This window comes from Chaetodon trifascialis, chromosome 5 (genome assembly GCF_039877785.1).
Source record: "Chaetodon trifascialis isolate fChaTrf1 chromosome 5, fChaTrf1.hap1, whole genome shotgun sequence".
Classification (NCBI taxonomy): Eukaryota; Metazoa; Chordata; class Actinopteri; order Chaetodontiformes; family Chaetodontidae; genus Chaetodon; species Chaetodon trifascialis.
Genome location: NC_092060.1, coordinates 17102135 through 17123664, shown reverse-complemented (window position 1 = coordinate 17123664; position 21530 = coordinate 17102135). Strand labels below are relative to the sequence as shown.

Sequence of the window (21530 nt, the reverse complement as noted above, 5' to 3'; positions counted from 1 at the left end):
CTACATGTCGAAGTATCCTTGGGTAAGATACTGAACACCAAATTGCTCCTGATGCTGTCATCATTGTGTGTGTTAAAGCTTATAATGAGCATGCCACCATTGTGTGAATGTGTGTGTGAATGTGTGAATACAGACTTTTGTAAAAAGCGCTTTGAGTGGTCATCAGACTAGGAAAGCGTTATATAAATACAGCCTTGTGCTGTCCATAGTTTTAAAATCTATCACCAACACCTCTAAAACTCCAAACTCTATCAACTCTCTGTGCAGCTAATCTGTGAGTAGCTTTCGGAGTGTTACATGCTGTAATTATTTCTTGGCGAGCAGTGACTTTCTGGAGTCTCCAGAAAGTTGGCAGGCAACAAATCTTAGTTACAGCATACACATCCCTGTGAAACCACAACCTGATGTTTGTACATTTCTGTTTGTGTACAAATGAAACAAACGAGATATAACATATTAATTTCTGTGCTTTAAGAGGTGTTGGTACTGGGATTTTAGAAATTTGGACAGAGCCAGGCTATCTATTTCTCTCTGCTTCTAGTCTTTATCCTAAAATGTTTGTCTTTTTGGAATTCTAGAACTAAAGTTTGGGGTTTATTCTCATTCCTTTATCAAACAGCCTGCCGAATATGTAATAATATTCCAGATTAGCTCCCCTCTGAGTTTGCATTCTGGTCTGCAATATCAGGCAGGGGTGTGTTGGTTCAGGGAAGAGAAAGGAGACATGGGGAGGGGAGGGGAGTGGAGCTTGATGGTGCATGCTTATTAGCCTGAAATATCCATGCAGCAGCTGCACCATTTCCGCGGCAGCACCTGTCGCCATGGTGCTGAGTTGTCGACATGCCTCTGTGTCAGTGTCTGCGTGTCTGAGGCGCAGTGCATGCACAGTGTGTCCGACCTCTGAGAGCACACACACAGCACACACACTTCTTTCCCAAATGAATGCCTTGGCATGTTAAAACCTCATGCATGCAGCACAGTATCCTAACAAATGCAGTGGTGTCAACATGTACCTACACACACACACACACACACACACACACACACACACACACACACACACACACCTATGGCAGCTTGCTGGCTTCTCTGTTGCATCCTTACATACCGAATCCTCTGCTGTCCTCTGTGCTCCCTCCTTGCTCCGTTCTTTCTCCTTCTCTCGTCACTCAGATGGGGAATTTAGCGTTTCCATGACAACAACAGTGGTGGAGGAAATGGATTAGATACTCTGCACTGTCTGTGCTGGGGGTGTGGTAGCTGCTGGATGGGGGGAGGTTATGGGTTTATGGGGTGTATGGCTTGTAAAGAGGGATTGAGGTTAGGTTTGGGTGTATTTTGCATTTGTGTGTGTGTCTGTGTGTGAGTGTGTGTTGGGAGAGTGTAGAGACTGGAGGGGGGCAGGAGATGCCCTCAAACCACATAGCACCAGATGGAAGCTTTTGATCCCCTCAAAACACATACATTCTATTTTGTCGAGCGAATGGATACCAAATTGAAGTCCATTCGATGGGTCTTCATTTTGCATTCTCTGTCCATTACCTGTGAGCCGATCACATGACTTTACTGCTTTGTTTTGCAGGCTTGACCCTTGACTTGTAATCTAGTAAAGTGACATGTGATGCAAGCATGAGGGGACACTTCATCCTCTCATCTTCTTTTCTCCAACCTGCTGCAGAGAAACCACACCAAGGCAATTAACCCTGCTTCTGTCACCTGAACTTCAACTCTCACCATCCCTCAGTCTGTCTTCCCCCCCTTCATTCCTCGTCTCCCCTCTGTCTGATTTCCATCCTCCCAGCTGAGAAAACAGGCGCGAGAGCTCTTGGCAGAGGAGATGAGGCGAGAGAGGGAGAGCAAGAGAGAGAAAAAGTAGAGAGGGGGCTTTTCAGATGACGAGAAAAAGGGTTCGCTGCTTTGAATGGGAGCATTGTGTTCTTCTTCCACATTGCTACAGCTCCATCTCTGTGATTTAGTCGAGCCAGCAGCCAGCAGCCAGCACATTACTGTGTCTCTTTAAATCAGGGTACTGTTAGCCTTAGCAACGTTCAGGCTCCAGTGCTCCTGCTCAAAGGCCTCCTCTTTTTTTTTTTTTCCAAAGACCACTGAACTTAACTCTGTCTGATGGGTGCATTCCTGTCAGCAGACATGATAAATGAAAGCAGGCTTTTTGGAAAATATCTAAGAAATCTGGTAAATATAGCGTGTTCAGCAAAGCACGGAGAGGATGTTTAAAGCAACTGATAAGTGCTCGTTAGTTAATATTTGTTGCCATGTGGGACACCCGGGTGTATTTTTGGAGCTGGCTGAGTGTGCCAGCAGAAAAAAAGATTCCAGTCCTTTCTCTCCCTGTTAATTTTTTATAAGGAACATCCATCCAAAAAGCAGCGGAGTCTTTTTTCCCTCCATCTCTCCATGAGAAGAAATCGCATTAACCCACTGCTGTCTGTTTCTGGTTCTCTGAAACCTTCATATATAATCTCCACTAAGTGTGTCATTTGGATTTAGGCCATGCTTAACTTGACTGGAGCACTCTTAACATATACATGTCATCCCAGAGTCATTCCCTGGTGAAGTCCAGCTTAAGCTGGTCTTTATCCCCTGCTGTGTTTCCACAGAGCAGTGCTCTGTCCTCCAACATGTGGTGACCCAACACACTGCAGAGACAGCTGCAGGATGGGAGGAAGGAGGGAGTTGGGGGGGCAGGGAAGGAAGAAGAGAGGAAGTCAGAGGGGGAGGATGGAGAGGAGGGTTCCTTCCTTTCGATGGACTACTGAGGGGAGAATAGTAAAAGAGGCGCGTAAACTCACTTCCTGTCCCGCCACAAGCAGCCATTACGTCATGTCCTGCTCTTTCCTGACATGGATCAGATGTGATCCTCCTCAGCCTGAAATGTGATCCATGCTTCCTCTCGCTGGTCTTGCTTGGCAGCTCACACGCCGTGACAGAGGAGTTACAGCTCTGCTCCTTTGATTAAGAGGCCGGTCGAGGATTTTGGATTTTCCACACTTTCGTTTGCGAGTGTGTTTGAATGTGTGACTTCTTCAGTGACTCATTGACTGACCCCAGGGTCTAAGTGTGACTGTGGGCTGCCACATGCCTGCTTACATGCACATGTGTCACATTCAGGATGTGATGATGCCTGTTATTCTCTCTTGTGTCCAGGCTGTCTGACTAATGCTATTACTGTACACAGGCGGTCCATTGTCAAGTTCCAGTCTGCCACGGCTTCCCCTCTTTGGACAACCCTACTATACATCACTGGTTTGAAGTTTTTTGCCTGTGTGTGACTGTGTGTGTCACTCTTTTGTGTATATGTCTGTGTGTGTGTATAATCAGTTGGAATGTGCTTAATTAAGCGAGATAGGGTGGGGGACCTAAAGAGGGCAATAAAAGAACAATCTCCCCATTCTGCTGGGTCTCCCCTCCGGGAAATGGATGACACATGGGGACAGTGAGGACAGCAGGAGTCTCTGTGTGTCACAGGATGGCAAACATCAGCTGACAAAGTAAATCTAAAGCTAATTCAAAGCATAATACAGTATGCATATTTACCCGAATGAATTATGCTTCACTTTCCTTTTATTGTTACCCAAATTTAGCTCTCAAATTAAAGTCGCACTGTGGATTTCCAGTGAATCAAACTGGGACAAACCCACAGTGTGTTATTACCTCTGACTCATCCCCTTGTGTGGGCTATCCTCCTCTCGACTCTGCCATGTTTCCCGCATATGCCAGGGTTGCAAGGTTTGACTAATGGCTGAATATGTTTGCCTTCCTGCATGTCATTCAGCTCAGCCGGGCCCTGAGCGGAGCCAATAATGGCCACTGTGTAGACGTGTAATGAAGATGTGGAGAACAGAGAAAAGCATCCAGCCGCTGAGGCTGACAGTTGCTGTGGCAACAACATAACACAGTGAGACAAGGGTGAGAGAAGTCGGCCATTTTGGGTATGTGAATCTGTCGTGTTTGATGTGGGAATGCTGCTGTGTGAATAGCTGGGCCGTCAAGTCGAAATGACTTTCTGTAAGCTAAAAGAATGAATGTATTTAAATGTTTACATGAATGAAAAGATTCTCTTTATAGCTTTTGATCTTGTGTCATCTTCAGGCAGTGACCTTTACTTAGAAAAATGGCATTAGCTGGTGTTGGAGTGGACGTCACGCCTGACTCATGAACAACACTCACATCATCTCCATTCCTCCAGCTCCCTCCTTCCATCCCCCAACATCTGCAGCAGAGCCCGCTCCTTTTGTTTTGCTACGTGACGTCCCATGGGCTATTTATAGGGACGTATGGTATTGTGTAAGACCTTGTGAAAGGCACAAAGAGCCTGAGCCAGGCTACCATGTTAGCGGTAGTGGCCCCAGGATGTCTTAGAGGAAAGTTACAGAACATGTGGCTTTAGGATGAGTTAGACCAGGAGACAGCGAGTTTGTGGAATGAGCTGTCTGAAAATTGACATGATTTTATAGTTTCTTCAGTCTTGTTTCATGTACTCTATTTTCTGTATTCAGACGATAGCAGATGATATCAAATGTACTAACCGTCTATCTATGAGGACAAATAGGCTGGCTAGCAATAACATTAAGGGTCTTTCATGTCTAATCTGTACTGTTACACAAAAATGAAAAATTGTATAAAACAGCATATTATACAGTCAATAAAAAAAAAACTAACTAATGGTTTTGTGAGTTTCTTGCTGCGATGACTTGAAATGGTAATTCCAGTCTCAAGTTAGTCATGTTGCATAACCCAATTAGTCTCATAATTCAGTAGATTTGGTGGCTTTAGTTGTGAATCATTGTATCAGCAGAGCAATAAAGTGCCCCAATTCAATATTCTCATTTATCATGTGATGAGGGAATAGTAATTAAAAGGGTACTAAGTCTGTGTGGATTTTGAACTGATCATCACTGGAAATAATATTTTGCAGCCTCATGTTTTGTTTTCTTTTTATGCCCCTTTTTTCTGCCACAAAGAGCACTTGAAATGGACCAGGGATACAGTGAAGCTTCAGCAGCAGGAGTGCTGCAGACCTGCTGAATGTGGGTCACGCAGACAAAAAGCCGCAAGCAAGTTTTTTTATGCAACACACTGCATCTTACACCATTAAATGATTTTCACAAGAGTCTGAATGAATGAACTAACTAACTCAAACTAGTCTCAATGAAAATGTTACTAGTGCAAAACAAACCACACACACAATATTTTTTTTTAAATGATTTCAGAATCTTTTTTATTTGAAATGTCCGTGTTCAAGAGAAAATAAAACAGCAATATAAATATTAGCATAAAAATAAGAGAGTAACACAGGGGTATAGCGTGGGGGCTAAGCATTTGATAAGAAAGATAATACAGCAGGATAGAGTAGTATTAATTCAGCAGCGGACGGACTTACACATATATAATATTTATAATCATTTGTTCATATGGACAGAAAGAGAATGAGAGGCATTCTTTCACAAATGCACAAGATAAAATCACCGCAAAAGAACATTAAGAGGTTACAGAAGGATAGAAACATTTCCATATTTTTTTGTTTTGTTTCTTTACAGGGTGATAAAAGATAGTAGAGAGAAAATGAACACAAAAATATGCGCAACACATATCACAAGTTAACTAGTCTACGTGTGTCACTTTGTTTACTTATCTAAAGTTATCTTTAATTCATTTATTTACACTGAAGAGTTAGTTGGCTTCCATGGTGCTTAGTTACTACATTGCAACACAAACTGTTGAAGAACATCTCAAATTTTTATTCATTATTGTTTTGTTGTTTTTTTTTTTCATACTGTGGTTTTCTTATTTTTCTTGAAAAACAAAATGCAACACATTCCAGTAGTAAGCCACGCCTTGTGGAGAGGGACTTTTATTTTGAAAATGTTGGACGTGGTCCCTACTTTACAAACAACTGGCTCATACCATCGACAGGACTTGTGTTTATTTACAGTGGGAGAAGAGCCTCACAGGACCAGGGAGTGGAGGGAAGAGGTGAGTGGTAGACTAAGGTTTCCCATTGATTTCAATGGCGGAGGGATATTTCAAAGGGCTCTCAAGTGGTATCTCCTCACCGACAGGGACAGCTGCGCTTGGCTCTGTTGACCTCTACCTGGGTCAGTGCATTAGAGAAAGTTTAAGGGGTGGGCAGGTCAACAGTGGTTCCTCTGTACATTCAGTGGGTAGAGCCAAGGTTGTTTCCCCCACCCCCCTGGTCGATGTAATGGTGCCATCTCAGTCTGTGTATGCCTCACCACACCCCCTTCACTCCCCCTGACCCAGCCTGCAAGCTGCCTTTTCTCATGCAGTTGTATCTGGCCAAGAGGCCTGACAGACAGATGGACGGCAAAGTAAAGACTTCATATCTTATACAAACAGTTCCTCTATGCTATTGAATCGTTATCTCCCAAAGAAAAACATGTTACTGTGCCACATCAAGAAGTTTCTTCAGCACTTCAGGATAGTGAGGGGAAAATACTCTAGCGGCTTGCAAAGTGTCTAGAAACTCCTAAGCACTTAAGTTTACCACACCTACGTGTTTCCCTAAAGACCAAAGTGATTACTACCCCTACATCATCTCATCAGTATACGAACAGTGCATTTCTCTTTGTTTGGCTCTCAATGTGGGGTAGTGAGTGAGGGGAGAACACAAGCTGGGTGTGAAGAGGGGAGGGTAGAGGGTGCAGGGCAGCATGACCTGTTCGTGCCCATCTGGAGCTGTTAAACAAGAAGCCAGTCCCTGCTGCTACACCACCTGCATGGACAGCACGGCTCGCGACTACATGACACAACGCCATGCCACCCCACCCTCTGCCAGCCCTTCCTCTGGGTGCATGCTCAGGTCATAAAAATATCAGAAGATTTCAATCTTTTTTTTTTTTTTTTTTAAACTATGATTACAAAAGTAATTTTCATTTTTGTGTCAAGTAAATGCTACATGTGCATTATATTGACCTGCGATTGGAGGGAGGATAACAGATTGAGGATGTCCTCCACTTTGCTTTTGCAATGCATAGTTTGCGACTCTAAACTAGTATATGTGGTTGTAACCTTAAAGAGCATGCAGAAGAGTTTGTAATACCTGTCAAACAACAGCCTTATATCCACAGGACTTGTGCTTTAAGACCCTGCAAGGCTGACCCTATATAGGAATCTAATGGATGGCAACTAGCGTACTTTACAATAGCTGACTTTCCACCTTAGGGAAAGAGCACAATAAGTCCAACATGAAAGACACTAACAATTTTCATCTCTGAATACATCACTGCGTATAGCCTTGTCATCCCAGCAAGGTTCCTTACTCTGAATCTCTTTGTCCAAGTTCATTTGATTTTGCCAAAAGAAAAAACAAACATTAAAAATTGTTATAACCCCCCATACCCTGCCAAAATGATCCACGACAAAGATTATGTGAGCAGTATTCGACCTTTAGCACAACACGAGTTATCGACACCAGTAACAGCCTTCAGCACATTCAGATTCTTCAAGACGCTCTTCCGAAGAACCATCAACATCGTCCACATGGTCAAAAGTGATTTGCTGTCATTATTTAGACCGTGGCTAACATGAGTGACAGCAGAGCAGTAAGATACCTAATGGGGAGGGTACGGGGGGTTGAATTTGTCATCAGATCAGGCCGGCTTTATCCTTCCTCCACCTCTCTCCATCCGACTCTACTTCTTCTCCTTCTTGGTGGACTTCTTCTTGGAGGCAGGGGTCTGGGCTGCCTTAGGGGGCTCGGGCTGGGCCGAGGCCTGGGGCGGGGGCAGCGCCTGCTGGGTGGCCTGCTGGGCCGTGGCCTGTTGCTGCTGGGGGTTGGAGGTGAGGGTAGCCGTGCTGCCAGGGATGTAGACGTTCTGGCGATAGTCGGGCACGTGCTGCAGGGTGAACTGGGGGCTGTAGCGGGTGCTGAGGCCCATGGTGCCGGGTCCCAGGGTGGCCGTAGCCTCGCTCACTTCTGGGGGGAAGAGAGACAGAGTGGGGGAAGAAGGGGTGAGGAGGGAGAGGAGAGAGGGATGAAACTTGTTAGATGGCAAGAATTTGAAAGTTTTAGTTTGACAGTGTTATATTAAAGCAATGAAATGAAAAAAAAAATACTCTGAATGCATCTGTAAGGGATTCTTGACTGAAGGAAACCTCTGAGTCAACATTAGATTGAATTTAAACACAAACAAATGCTCAGGCAAAACATGAGGTTGCAGTAAGCTTAACTTAAAAGGGCTCAAGTATGAAAAATACGAACTAAAGAGGCAGAGGAGGCATTATAAAATGGATGATTGTGTGCAGATGTTTTTTTTTTTTTTTTTGTATAGCAGGAATGATGAAACCGTCTCCACAGTATACTCCTCTGTGTTTCTGGTTTTGTATCACGCCTGCCCAGAGTGAGTGTGCGCGCATGACGTAGCTGCTCAGCTCATAATTCTCCCACAGCCCCTGCATTGCAGAGCCAGAGACACAAACGCTCCCTCCCCCATCCTGTAGTTCCTCTCAGCCTATATAAACACGCATGAGCACGAGAAAACTGTCATGCTAACTGCGCTGGTTTCCAAAGAGCCAATGCAGAGACTGAAAGCAAAATTTTTAAAAAATCTCTCTGCTCTCTCACAGTGCTTTATTAATTGATGGCTCCTGCGCTGTACTTATCAACACAGTGACATTAAGTGTAGAGGAGCGCCGACCTTCAGTATTTATCAAGTGCACTGATTGTTCTTTCCTTCCTGATGACAGCAACTGTTCCTTCAATCTGACTTTGTGCTGACATGCAGGTTACCGCTAAGCCCCAGACAGAGCCTTTTCTCACTCTGTGTTCACTCTGATGGAAAAATTTCACCACGTCCGGCGCAGTGTCCAAGAGGGGGGAAGGGTGTGTGTGTGTGGAGAGGGAGGGAGTTGTGATGTGTCAGTGGTTAAAATAACAGTGGAAACAATGACTTGAGTCTATGAGGCAATAAATCTTTTTGAGTTTGTCCCTGCATCACTTCTGTGTATTTTGTGTTTGACTGTCACCATGTTTTGTGTTGCTCAGCCTGCTTTCAGGGTCAGTTTTCTGCGTGTTTTTCCAGGTAATTACTAAGGCTTCCACGATATCAGCCCAAAGATGAATCACTGTGTGTGCCCCATCAGTGCTGTTTAGGCACTGCAGGGACAGAGAAATAGGGCAATGGATATGTTGTGGAATACGGGAATCTTTGGTTATGTAGGAGCCCGCAGGTTGTATATTACATAACAGTGTTGTAGCTCTATGGCCTTCTGCTTATGATAAAACACAATGCATGTGATTAGTGTGTACACTGGAAACATGCATTTGTGTCATATGTCATGTTGTTCAATTCAACACTTCAACTGTATCTGTGGAACTGCAGGTCGTTATGTCCACTGTCTCGATTTCATCTGAGGCTTTATTAGCACTGAACCACCACATGGAAACATCAATGTGGACACAGAGAGCTTCATCAATGAGCCAGTCTGGCTGGTTGCCCTCCAACCAAACAGGAGCCTAAATAAACCAACCCTGCCCACGCACCCTCGCTAAGCATATGAAGAGGAAGTCATTCATTTGGAAAAGAAGATGGCCTGATAGAAGGGAGGAGGAAGATGGGGAGGTATTGGACTCACCGTTAGCTGCAGCCATCAGCGCTTGGAGCTGCTCAGCCTCAGTTGGGGGTTGGGGCCAGGGGCCAGTTCCCATGGCAACCTCAGGTCCTCCAGTTGCCCTGTGGCGAAAACGAGAAAAGAAAACTGTAAATAACTGGTGGTTCGTCCTCTCCAGTGTGTATGTGTGTGTCTTTAGCTCACTGGTGTGACGGTTGGTGGGTATGATGTCAAGGCAAAGCAGCTGATGGCAAAGTACACAGCCTGAGGAGACCTCAGCAGAGATCACAAGGAGGATGTACGGTTTACAAAACAGGGTGTGTCGCAAACAAACTTGCACTCTTAGACACACTCTTGTTAAGGCACATACAAACTGTGTCTGCACACAGACACACAGTAGCAAGCGTGTTCGCACATTCACACAGTAAACGTTGTACAGCGTTCACACTCTCCGGTATGACCATGAGAACTGTGCCGTCTGGTAAATCTGATTAAATATTTAATGATCCCACCTTTAAAGGAAATAGCTGTCTGCATAGTCACACATGCAGCGCCCAGTGAGCACTGAACATTTCCATCTGGGCAAACTTCACCTTCAAAGGCTTGTTTACTTTAAGTCGGCAATTTGCATGTGGGGTAACGCAGGAGAAAGCAGACCTGCGATCTATTATGCTCACCTACTTATTTCCATTCCCACACTTGGGACACACCAACACAAGCTCTCCAACTGACAACTAGGTTATAATGCTTTAATCCCAGCTCTGCTGCTGTTCCCCAAGTGCTAATAAACCTCCATTTTTGGATTTTTAACAGCACTACAGTATGTTATCTTCATGCTCCTGGTACTCTACATCAGAACAAAAGCTAGTAATGCCACTTCACTTCATTAGAAGCCCAGCAGAAGTCACAAAAACCTTTATGGATGCAGCTTTGAGAGTAGTTCCAGAGCAAAAACACTAACTGTGTGCAATACATTACTTATTTGATTGTTTTGGGTAATAACAAACCACCTGAGGGCATTTAGTAGATCATCATTAGTCCTCAAGAACATAGGTCAAAGATTCTTGTGAAGTGCACAACTCAATAAATGACACATCAGGGATTAAAGAGACACAGAGGTTTCAGGTCTTACTTTCTGACAAATATCGGCTGCAGTAAGGAATCAGGAAAGCAAATCTGTATGCTATTCTATTTAGAACTAACTAACAAACAAACAAAACTACTGGACAAATTGGTCGGCGCCGTGGACTTCAGAGAAAGTAAAGGACACAACAGGGAAAAAGTGAAAAAGGAATAAAAACAGAGATTTGTTTAAGAGCAGGTTGCCAGATCTCGCTGCCAAAACTCTGAAGTGGTTTTCAGTTCAGTGCCAGAGAGAGACTGAGGGAGAGAAACACGTATGTCCTGTGCCAGGCAGCCAATGAGAAACAGGCTGAGTATGAGCTCTGTCTGTGAAGCTAGGGCAGCCATTTTGTGCCTCTTTGCACCACTTAAGATAAAGGGAATGCTTCATTTGTGCTAAATTAGCATCTCTGTGCTTATCGCATCCTGGAGGTTGTGTTAAACACATCCGGTGGTCAGGATTATCACTTCCTGTGGGCAAGATTGTCAACTGTGGTCCAGAGGGATGTCCTTGGTTGGCCAGAGAGGGCTATCATTTTCCCCTCCAATCTGAGATGACATGTTTTGTCTCAAAGGATGGCTCTCGAGACATTCACTTGAAACCTTAACCAACGCCCACTCAGCCAGTGACATGCTGGCATCTGTCTCATCTGCAGGTTGACCACAGGAGTTTAATGTGGGGCTGTTTATTTCACTTCAGGCGTTACAGACATCAATCATGAGACAGCTGTCTGCATTGTCTCTTTCTTGTTGTAGTTCAGTGGATAAATCACAAGAAAAAGCCACATGTGGTGATGTTGAGCTCCAACTATCACAGACATACATCAAAGGCAACACTGTATGGTAAGCCAGTCTTCCAGGAGAGACAACGAGCTCTCAGACTATAATGATATAATATAGCACACAAAACAAGGCAGAACAAATCTACAAAACACTGCACGCAAACTCAAAAGTGTCACAATCCTTTCTACGCCACAGCAAGCATTGTGGCCTATATGCACATCGATCAACACACCCCATCAAACTTTTAGGGAGATTAACAGAAGCTATGGGTTAGATACATCTACACACAGCACAGCACTCGACTGCAGTGCACTACCTAAGAGTTTTTAGCCACTCTCTGCCCTTATCAGCTGATTTGTGATCAGGTCCCTCTTGCACCAAACACTGAGTGGACAAACTGAGCACTGATCAGCTGCTAAGGACGGAGAGCGACTATATAGTGTCTACGTCTAAATTGGTACCTTGTCCCACTCTTCGGCGTCCATCGTATGTGTGTACCGTATGGCATGTGGGGGCTAAAAACACAACAAGTTATACAGTCTGAAAGCACCATTGTGTGTCTGTCTGAAAGCTGGAGTTAGTGTAAGGAAAAGGAAAACGCTGTGATATTGTGCTCTAGATCTTCGTGGAAAATATGTGGAGACAGTCATATCCATTTAAAATACCAGAGATGGGGGGGTAGTTGTCTTTTTCTCCACCACTAACATGAATTATGTGCAATACGTTCCAAACACGCAGTGGTATTCTATAACGATGGTGACGTGTGTTTATGTGTCCCTAACATTTTTTGGCTCAACAGAGCGTTGTGCCCCAGCTGGTCTGTTTCAGGGAGAAGCCTTGACTCATAAAATGTGTTGTGCAATCATTGTTGTGAAAACTGTTACTACACAGGCTCCATTTTGGCCCACACGATATGGGCAAATAGCAATCATCGACCATCAGCACAACTGAAACACACAACTGAAACAGAAACGCACTCATCTAATGTCATTTAATGGGGGTGTCACCTGTTTAAAAAAAATGTCATTTCAAGTAACCAGTCAGTGCGACTTCACAGATGGCAGAAAATGAAGAGAGAGCGAATACACTGTCCCATCCCCCCACTAGCTCTGGTCACCGTCCCTCATCAGTAGTACTGAGTGATGGCGCACAGGCTCAGAGAGCGCAGAGAGGAGAGGAACAGGAGGGGGAGGGGGAGTGGAAGCTGCGGCAGCCATTTTATAAAGCAGCCTGGAAGCAGGCAGAGATGCTCAGTCAGGAGTGTAAATCAACAGACTACATTCACTGAGCAGATTCACATAGTCAAATGCAACCATTACATCATCACCGCAATGTAATTCAAAGTCAGAAATTGCATTGTGACTTCGATGTAATGAGTTTGTTACAATCAGGACTCTGCAGGCAGCCGGTTCTTATGGTTACAGCCCTCACTATCCACCATCCACCTCTTTTTTTATTCCTCATCCTTCACCACTCCCTCTGTCTTTACCATAAGCTCGCCCTGTGTAGCACAATGACACGTCCTTCACAATACTGCACATTTCATCTGAGTATGTGTGTGTGTGTCTCAGTTTACTCACCCGCTAGGTCCGGGTCTCTGTCCCTGTGTGAAGCGCCAGTCATTGTTGGGGGGCTTTTGCTGTGAAGAGAACAGAAGATGCAACATGAATTGTATGTTTCATTGCACCAACAGGGAGACATTTGTGTGTTAAAGGGATGTTGCTTTGTGGCTGACACATTTGTGTGTGTGTGACGGTGTATGTCTGTGTGTCTGTCTGTGATTTAGAAAGCCTTTTCAGTTTTCCAGTGAGGCTCAACTGTTACAGATGGCAGCAAATATCTGTATGCTCAGGCGTCCATGTTGTTCCCAAAGCTGTGGAGCATAAAATGCTGCAGAGGAGCACACACACACGCACACGCATAAATAAACAAACTGGAGCTTTGCTTATAAAATGGGACTCAAAACCAAAAACAAAGGGTAGATAATATCAAAGAGAGGGAACTACATGATCACGTAATTGAGCTGAATCAGCTATAAAACAGTGTAATAAGCCCTGAAAATGCAGCAATGCAGCCAGAAGATCAAACACGTCTGAATGGCCACACAAACAAAGATCAGTCCAAAATACAGTATTTTACTGATCTGGCAAAAACAATACCATGACACGACCTATATCTGTGACTGCAAAGGAAAGAGTCCTTGCAAGATGTTATTTTGATACCGAAATGTCATGGAGATAAATCTACGGTGGCGGCTCAGCAGTGATAAAAGCCTCTCTCATCTCTACGTGTCCCTGCTACTCTATCAGTGTCTTCAAGCCCATTGCGCTCTTGTCCATCTCTACCTCACTGGCCATGCCACCATGTCTTTTCCATCTCCCGAGCTCTTTCCCTCTCTCTCAGGCTCTCTTGTTGTGCAGTGATGCAGTGAATAGACCTCTTGGCCTGGCTCCAGATTCTGCCGCCTAATCGACACAAGAGCTCCCCGGAGAGAGAGGCCAGCAGGATGATGTGCTGCATTATTAAAAGAGCTGTTCTACCCGAGGGAATGACGGAAAGAAGCAAGCAAGCGGGAGTGAAAACAGAAAGAGAAAATCCCTAAAAACATACCTACACAAACAGAACAGTACTGCAGGATAAACTGGTGCTTATCAAGACTGGAGCCTCTATTAGAATACAGGCAAATAAGGAACAAATGCACCGGTGACTTATTGCAAAGAAAAAATGGAATAGTGTTCAGTATCCATGCAGACAAAACAAGTGACTGTCATGCCACGAAAAGAGGTTGAGAGGGATATCAACAGTAACTAAAATAGGCAAGGAACAGAGAGGACTGCGGTGGATTGCCTGCTCTACTATGGACCTATGAAGGACACAAAGCAAAGCATGAGGGGGAGTGTGAATGAGAACATGGATGGAGTTAACAGTGATGGAGCTGTATGGCAAATGGTGTTTGTTCAATAATACAGCACAATTACTGAACTCTGTAACACATTGACTGAAAATATCTGTCAGTGTCATCGACGAAACACTGGCAGAACTAACAAATTATTATTATTATTTCAACATAAAACCATAAGGGATGAGGATCCTCCTTCAGAGCAGAGCTTCATCCATGTTTATCTAAAAATGGACTCGAGACGAGGATATGTGCGTGGGCATGTGAGTCTGTCTGAGCTTTGGTAGGGAGAGAAAAAGATCCGCGCTGAGTGGAGGCAAACATCCACCGAGAGGCCCAGCATTCCAGCTGTGTGACTCGTTCTCACCACACAACACACACAGACACACGCTCGTCATGTCCAAGGTCAGATCCCACTGCAGCCATGTGGAATAAGGGGTGACAGTCAATGCCGGCATGCTAGTACACTGTCAGCCTGCATCAGACAGGTAATATCTATAAGAATACAACCCTCCTCTGTTCAGGAAGAAGGTCAAACTGAGGGACTTCGTCCTTTCATTCAACTGAATCACAAACTCTTAAGAGTTGCTGAATCCACAAGCTGAGAGGGTTTACACAACAACAGTTGCCAGGGAAGACAAACCCAAGCCAAGTTTAATGGCATGCAGGCAGGAATAAAAATCAAATTGACTTTAGCTCCAATTATTGGAGCATCTTTAGATGTGCTAGTTTTATTTTTATTTATGTATTTATTTTTTTGAGTACTTAGTCTCTGAAGTGAGTCGATCCCTTCAGACAGATGAGATGAATATTTGAAAAAGCACAACTTTCTTTTTTTTTTTTTCTTTTCCAGAGTCAAGTTAAATTTAATGCCAGGAGCTAGAGAGAGAAGGTCAAATGGACTATTCAGGAAGAGTCATGAAGGGATTACAGTTCTGTGGGCCTGAATTCTCATCCAACTGAAAGACTTTCATACCAGCATGGAAGCTTTAAACACTGTCAGTCAGCTTCCCTTACATCTGTAAGTTGAACCAAGGAGCTTTGAGGGCTCATTGTTGAGCTATAACCTGACTGAGTTCCTTAGCTACCACAACACAATGTCTGTCAGTAGAAGTTCTATCATTTTAAGGCATGAGACGGATATTTGTTATGCGAGCACTGGATTCATCAGAGGGCATAAACTGGACACATCTGTACTTCATCCAGCATGTTTGAGAGCATGTGAATGTGAGCTTTTCTAAAATATGAGGTTTACTCCTTAATCACTTCTCTATCGTGATATTTATGCAGGTGTACAAAGGAAAATCAACGCAATCTCATCCTTTTCTCTCGCTCTGGCATGGGTGTAAAAAAACACAACACATGCAACCACTTCCTGCGCACACACAGGTCCTTCTGGTGCTCTTTGTGGAAGATTCAGTTTCCTAACACACGCAAATAGTGTTGGTGTAAAAAGAACTGCGGCTGGACCGCAGCTGGTCATCTGTCTGAAAAGAGGAAGTCGTATCTGTTCTGCTGCTCTGATAACCTTCAGCACACACACACACACACACACACACACACACACACACACACACACACACACACACACACACACACACACACACACACACACACACACACACACACACACACACACACACACACACACACACACACACACACACACACACACACACACACACACACACTATAAAACCTTCAGCACACAGGCATACATTCATTTCCTCACCAAGATATGTTCTTCAGTGCTAAGCAATGATTAGGCCAGTAGAAAAACATAGAACAAAAGGACGTATAATCACTAAAATGTGGCATCCATTCCACTATCTAATCACTCTAAGCAAAGAGCTGAGCACTGACACAAAGCACAATGTGTGGTGCTTGATTTTAATATTCCTCTCCCTTAAGCAAACATCATGACTCAACTGACAAAACCCCTGAGGACACTTTTCCTGAACTGCATGAGCCGGTTTGTTGTATGTGTGGCTTTATCATTCATTAAAAAGATATTTCCAAAACACTCGGCCTAACTTAAGGCACGTGCAAAACCACGAACTCCCACTGACTCAAAGAGAAAAACGAACACATAGTCATGGGAATATTCCTATCCTGCTTTAAATATCTGCTTGTACAAGTGTAGAGATGGGAATAACTGCAAAAATGGAAGAGAGAAGTGACATCAGGATTACACAGCAGGCAGCCTGGAAGGCTCCCTTCATCATGGAAATATTCATCTTTTAACATCACATCTTTTTTACATGCTGCAAGCCACTTTGAAGCAAATAAACCTTTCAATTTAGTTGTCAGTATTTCACGGAAAAATAAACTTTCAATATCATTTTTTCCCCAAAACTTTCCGTGTTAGCACTTGGTTAAATAAAGTGAGTCAAAACAGCACACTCAAATGAATAGAGTGACTGGCAATCATTGCCCTAAGCCCCCAGGGTCCTGCTAAAATTACACACTAGTGCAGGCTCCTTGTGCCTGATGCTTTGTATGTACAATGTCACACGCAAGCATATAAACACCCACAGTGGTGGCTGCTACTCTAAAGCCATTGTAGCCTGTGCAGTCTGTCGCTGTGGCACACGTGCGTAAAGCCGCCCTTCCTTTCCCTTTGTCCATCCCTCTATCTCTTTTCCTCTGTTGTCCTCATTGCACACGTGTCACCAGAGCAGGGGGACAGATGGTACCCTGCATGCTGACCTCAGGGACAACCTAATTCAGCAAAGAGAGACTTTGTAATACAGAAGCCAGAGAATCTTATGGATATTAAACAGACACAATGATTGGACTTGAGGTGTAGAGAATGAGGAAATCTCATTCTTTCTTTTTCTTTTTTCAATTCCCCTGCATCGATGACAGCAGTGCCAGCCATTTTCTGTCCCTGACAACTCTCCCATTGCCTCAGAACACTAAATGGGTTGTGCGTGTCTCATGCATGTGATTATTCTATGGTTGGTTTTCCTTACACCCCATTCTGGAGACATGAAAAACACAAACTGTGGCATGTCTGACCAAGGATCTAAGAATGGAAATTTAAACTGTCTGTACAGAACTGACACAGTGAGAACAGCCTCAGTCGTGTGATGCTGAGTCCTGGAACCAATAACCAAAAGTTCAGAGGACAACAGGAAGTCAGGGGTCAGGCCACTGACCCCATGAATTCCTGTTTTTCAGCTACTGCTTTATTCTTTGACTCTTTCCTCCCCACCCCTCTTACCATTTTCTTTCCTTGGCCTTTTCCTCTCCTTCACCCCCCTTCTCTCCCTCTGTCATCCTATTCCCCTCTGTCTCCCAACCATTTCACTGAGCCAACACTGCAGGACCTATTTTCATCTGTTTGTCTCCTCCTCTCCATCTGTTCGGAGCACTTATGCTTCCCCCTTTCCCCTTCCTTTTCCATTTCTTCTACTAGCTTCAGCTACCTTCATTCTGCCTGACTTTCTCTCTATCTGCATCTTTCTCATCCATTAGAAACAGATCCTCTCTGCCAGTCTATTTACTGGAAGTCAGAGATAGTTACCACATTTCCTTGCCTGGGGTCAGATTAAATATTAAGCTCAAACCTGTCTAGTAGGACAACAATGCTCAAAGAGCTTTTTCACCGCACAGAGAGAGGGATCCTCCTGCTAAAACAAGCAGAGTTTCAGCTAAAATACTGCAGAGCTACGTGACTGAGGGAATCTAGGTTAGCACTCTACTGTCATGAGTACAGTTTCAACCCATTCACTGTGTAGATGTACATTAAATATGAAAACAAAGTGTTGAAACATTTCTCAGACCCAGCTATAGATACTGAAACACCTGTATTGGTCTTATCTTACCATGGCATATCTTATCAATGCCATGTTTGCATTCCCATTTAATCCCTCACCTCCATGGCTGAGTTCATAAGGTGCTTCCTGCTGAGTGTCATGTTGAGTGTGTTGTTGTGGCTCAGCATGGGTGTCTTCATAAATACAAAGTCACTCCTGCTGGATATGGTGGAGTAGCAGGGCCTGTAGGTGCGTGTGTGTGGCTCCTGGGGGCCTCCCACAACCTCCATATAGCGTATAGGTCCGTCAGTATTGAGCTGCAGGTGCAGGTCCTTGCTGGGCCTCTGATGGTAGCGGCTGGGCCTGTGGTGACCGTAGCAGCAGCAGTCAGAGCCTCCAAAATCTGGGCCACGGTGCCTGAGGCAGCGTACCATGAGGACGACAAAGGTGATGAAGGACACAGCTGACACACAAGCTAAAGAGATGATGAGGTACAGGGTGATGTCTGACATCCCAGTGCGGTGGTAGAAGGGTGTGTGGGGAGGACTTGCTGGTGCATCGTTGGCCATGCCCTTCTCATCCACTGTTACTGTAATGTTCACAGAACTGGACTTTGGCGGGTCACCATTGTCCTGAATGATGACCACGATGTCATAAGTCGAGCCCACTTCCTCCTCTGCCCACTTGCGGGCCGTGCGGAGCTCACCGGTGTGTGCCCCGATACGAAACATGCCAGTATTTGGTCCGTGGGCAATGGAGTAAAACAACCACGCATTGTGCCCACTGTCTGCATCCACCCCTACAAGTTTATTTATGAGGTGCCCTGGGCCGGCAGATGGAGGCACAGAGAGCTGTAACCTTTTGTCTTTTGGGTAGGAGGGGTGTACAACCACTGGTGCATTGTCATTCACATCCACCACAAACACATGCACAGTGACGTTGGCTGTCCGTGGGGGCACGCCTGCATCCCGGGCCTGCACCTCAATACGGAAAGCGTTAAGCTGTTCGTGATCCAGAGAGCGCATGCTGTAGATGTGACCGCTCTCTGGGTTAATGTAGACATAAGAAGAGATGGGTGAGCCCTGGACCATGCTGGGAAGGATTGAGTAGGATACGCGAGCATTGTCACCAAGGTCTGGATCAGTGGCTGAAACAGCAGCGATGGGGGCACTGGGGGCATTGTTCTCTGGGATGTCCACAGAGTATGAAGGCTGAGAGAAGGTGGGGGCATTGTCATTTACATCAGAGAGCTTCACCACAAAGGTGGTTTGTGATGAAAGGGGAGGGGATCCAGCATCAGTGGCCTTGATGACCACTGTGTACTCTGGGACAGTCTCACGGTCCAGGTTTCCAGCAGTAGTGACGCTGTAATGCATGCCAAAAGCTGAATTAAGTTTGAATGGCAAACCTTGTTGAACAGTTAATGTAACCTTGCCATTCTCACCGGAGTCCAGATCTCGTGCACTTATGAGTGCTACCACAGTCTCTGGTGCTGAGTCCTCTCTGATAGAACTGGTCAGTGACGTCAGTGTCACTTCTGGTGCGTTGTCATTCACATCAATGATGTCCACTATGACGTTACAGGAGCCCTCCATGGCGGGGGAGCCACCATCTCTGGCCTGCACTGTGATATGGTATGCAGTGGCTTTCTCATAATCCACATCACCCTTCACACGGATCTCCCCGCTCTTAGAATCCACGCTGAAAAGGTTCAGAACGCGTTCCGGTGTGTATTTACTAAATAAGAAGGATATGTCCCCGTTGTTACCCGAATCCGCGTCAGTCGCGTTTAATTTCGTTACTAAAGTGCCCCGTGCAACATTTTCTAATAGCCTAACTCTCTTAACCGGCTCGTCAAAGACGGGCGCGTTGTCATTTACATCCAGGACTTTAATGAGCAGGAGTGTCGAGCCAGATTTCTCCGGCTGACCCCCATCTACAGCAGTGAGCAACAGGCGAAACGAGGCCTGCGCCTCCTTGTCCAAAGCTTTATCCACCACTAGCTCTGGAAACTTGCTGCCGTCACTTTTACTTTCCACATTCAAAACAAAGAAGTCATTTGCTGCGAGATGATAAGTGCGTAACGAGTTGGTCCCCACGTCTGGGTCGTGCGCGCTCTCCAAACGGAACCTTGTTCCCGGCGCGGCCGCTTCTGATATCTCCAAGGAAATGTTGCTGGTTGAAAACTGCGGCGCGTTGTCATTCACATCCAGAATGTCCACCACGACTCGATGAATGTCTAAAGGATTCTCCAGAAGGACTTGAAGGTGTAGCGAACATGCTGAACTTATTTCGCACATTTGCTCTCTGTCAATTTTTTGTTTAATTACCAAATCCCCGGTCGCCTGCTTTACCTCAAAATACTGCGTTGTGGATTCCGAGACCACCCGCAACCTCCTCTGAACAATCCCCCCAGCAGTGAGACTCAAATCTTTAGCGATATTCCCAACGACAGAACCCGGGCTTAGTTCCTCTGATACAGAATAGCTGAGCTGAGCGGAGGCACAGGAGAGGCAAGCCAGATAAAAACAGAGCTTCCACAGCCTCCCTCCTCCGGAGCGCTTCCTCTGTCTGGAGTCCATTGTGCTGCGCTCCGAGGATCGGAGAAGGGGGAAGTTTTTACCTTCTTCTTTCACCGTAATGTATCCATAGTAGTGTTAAAACGAGGCTGCCAGGCTTGATGGTAAACATTTCCGTTTTAAAAATAGATCGATGGGAAGTTTTGATGTGATCATGACGGCCGTCTTTTAAGAGAAAACGCGGACGAAAATCAAACTTTTTTCAGCCTCCAGTGGAACTCTCTGCTCTGTCTCCTCCGCCTCACTCCCCTCGTGGGCGGGGAGAGGCCACAGAGGGCCTTCCTCTCATTGGAAGACAGGGCTGGACCAGCTCTGTCACACAACTCACACACACACACACACACACACACACACACACACACACACACACACACACACACACACACACACACACACACACACACACACACACACACACACACACACACACAGTGAAAACTTTTCAGTGACTCCACTTCCACTGACAGGCAAGGATCAGCCTTATTTTCATTTTAAAGGACTGAAAGGACAATGAAAGCGGGATAACAGAAGCAGGGACATGTCACGACTGTGCAAATGCAATCTCCCATAATACAAGTGGGAAAAAAAGATTTTATCTTACAGAATAAGATTCATTGAAAAATCCATGTGCTCTCATTGTGAACTCCTCGTGGTCAGTGTATCAAGCAGCTGTTATTTATAGCAATGCTATTTGTATCCGCAGGGGGGCATGCTTTCCAAAACTGTTTTTTCCCTTTCCCAAAATCCACATCAAAAGAATGTAAACGGGGCTTCGTAATAAAGTTAACACTTCCA

At 45.1% G+C, this 21530-nt stretch overlaps 1 protein-coding gene across 50 annotated transcripts in view; it reads right to left on the bottom strand.

Moving 5' to 3' along the window:
• Positions 1 to 5210: 5210 nt before the first annotated feature.
• The window catches only part of LOC139331585 (protocadherin gamma-C5-like), a 296020-nt gene continuing 279700 nt past the window's right edge, over positions 5211 to 21530 (bottom strand). For 21 of the 50 annotated variants that reach the window (XM_070963151.1, XM_070963153.1, XM_070963146.1 and 18 more), the window contains exons 2-5: positions 13077 to 13135; positions 11958 to 12011; positions 9616 to 9713; positions 5211 to 7957 (exon numbers count right to left, since the gene is read on the bottom strand). In XM_070963151.1, the coding sequence (XP_070819252.1) occupies positions 7674 to 7957; positions 9616 to 9713; positions 11958 to 12011; positions 13077 to 13135 (495 nt within the window). In that variant the 3' untranslated portion in view covers positions 5211 to 7673. Of the gene's footprint in view, positions 7958 to 9615; positions 9714 to 11957; positions 12012 to 13076; positions 13136 to 18275; positions 21039 to 21530 lie in introns of those variants that run through there. The other 29 variants (XM_070963174.1, XM_070963176.1, XM_070963170.1 and 26 more) reach the window with 6 other exon arrangements.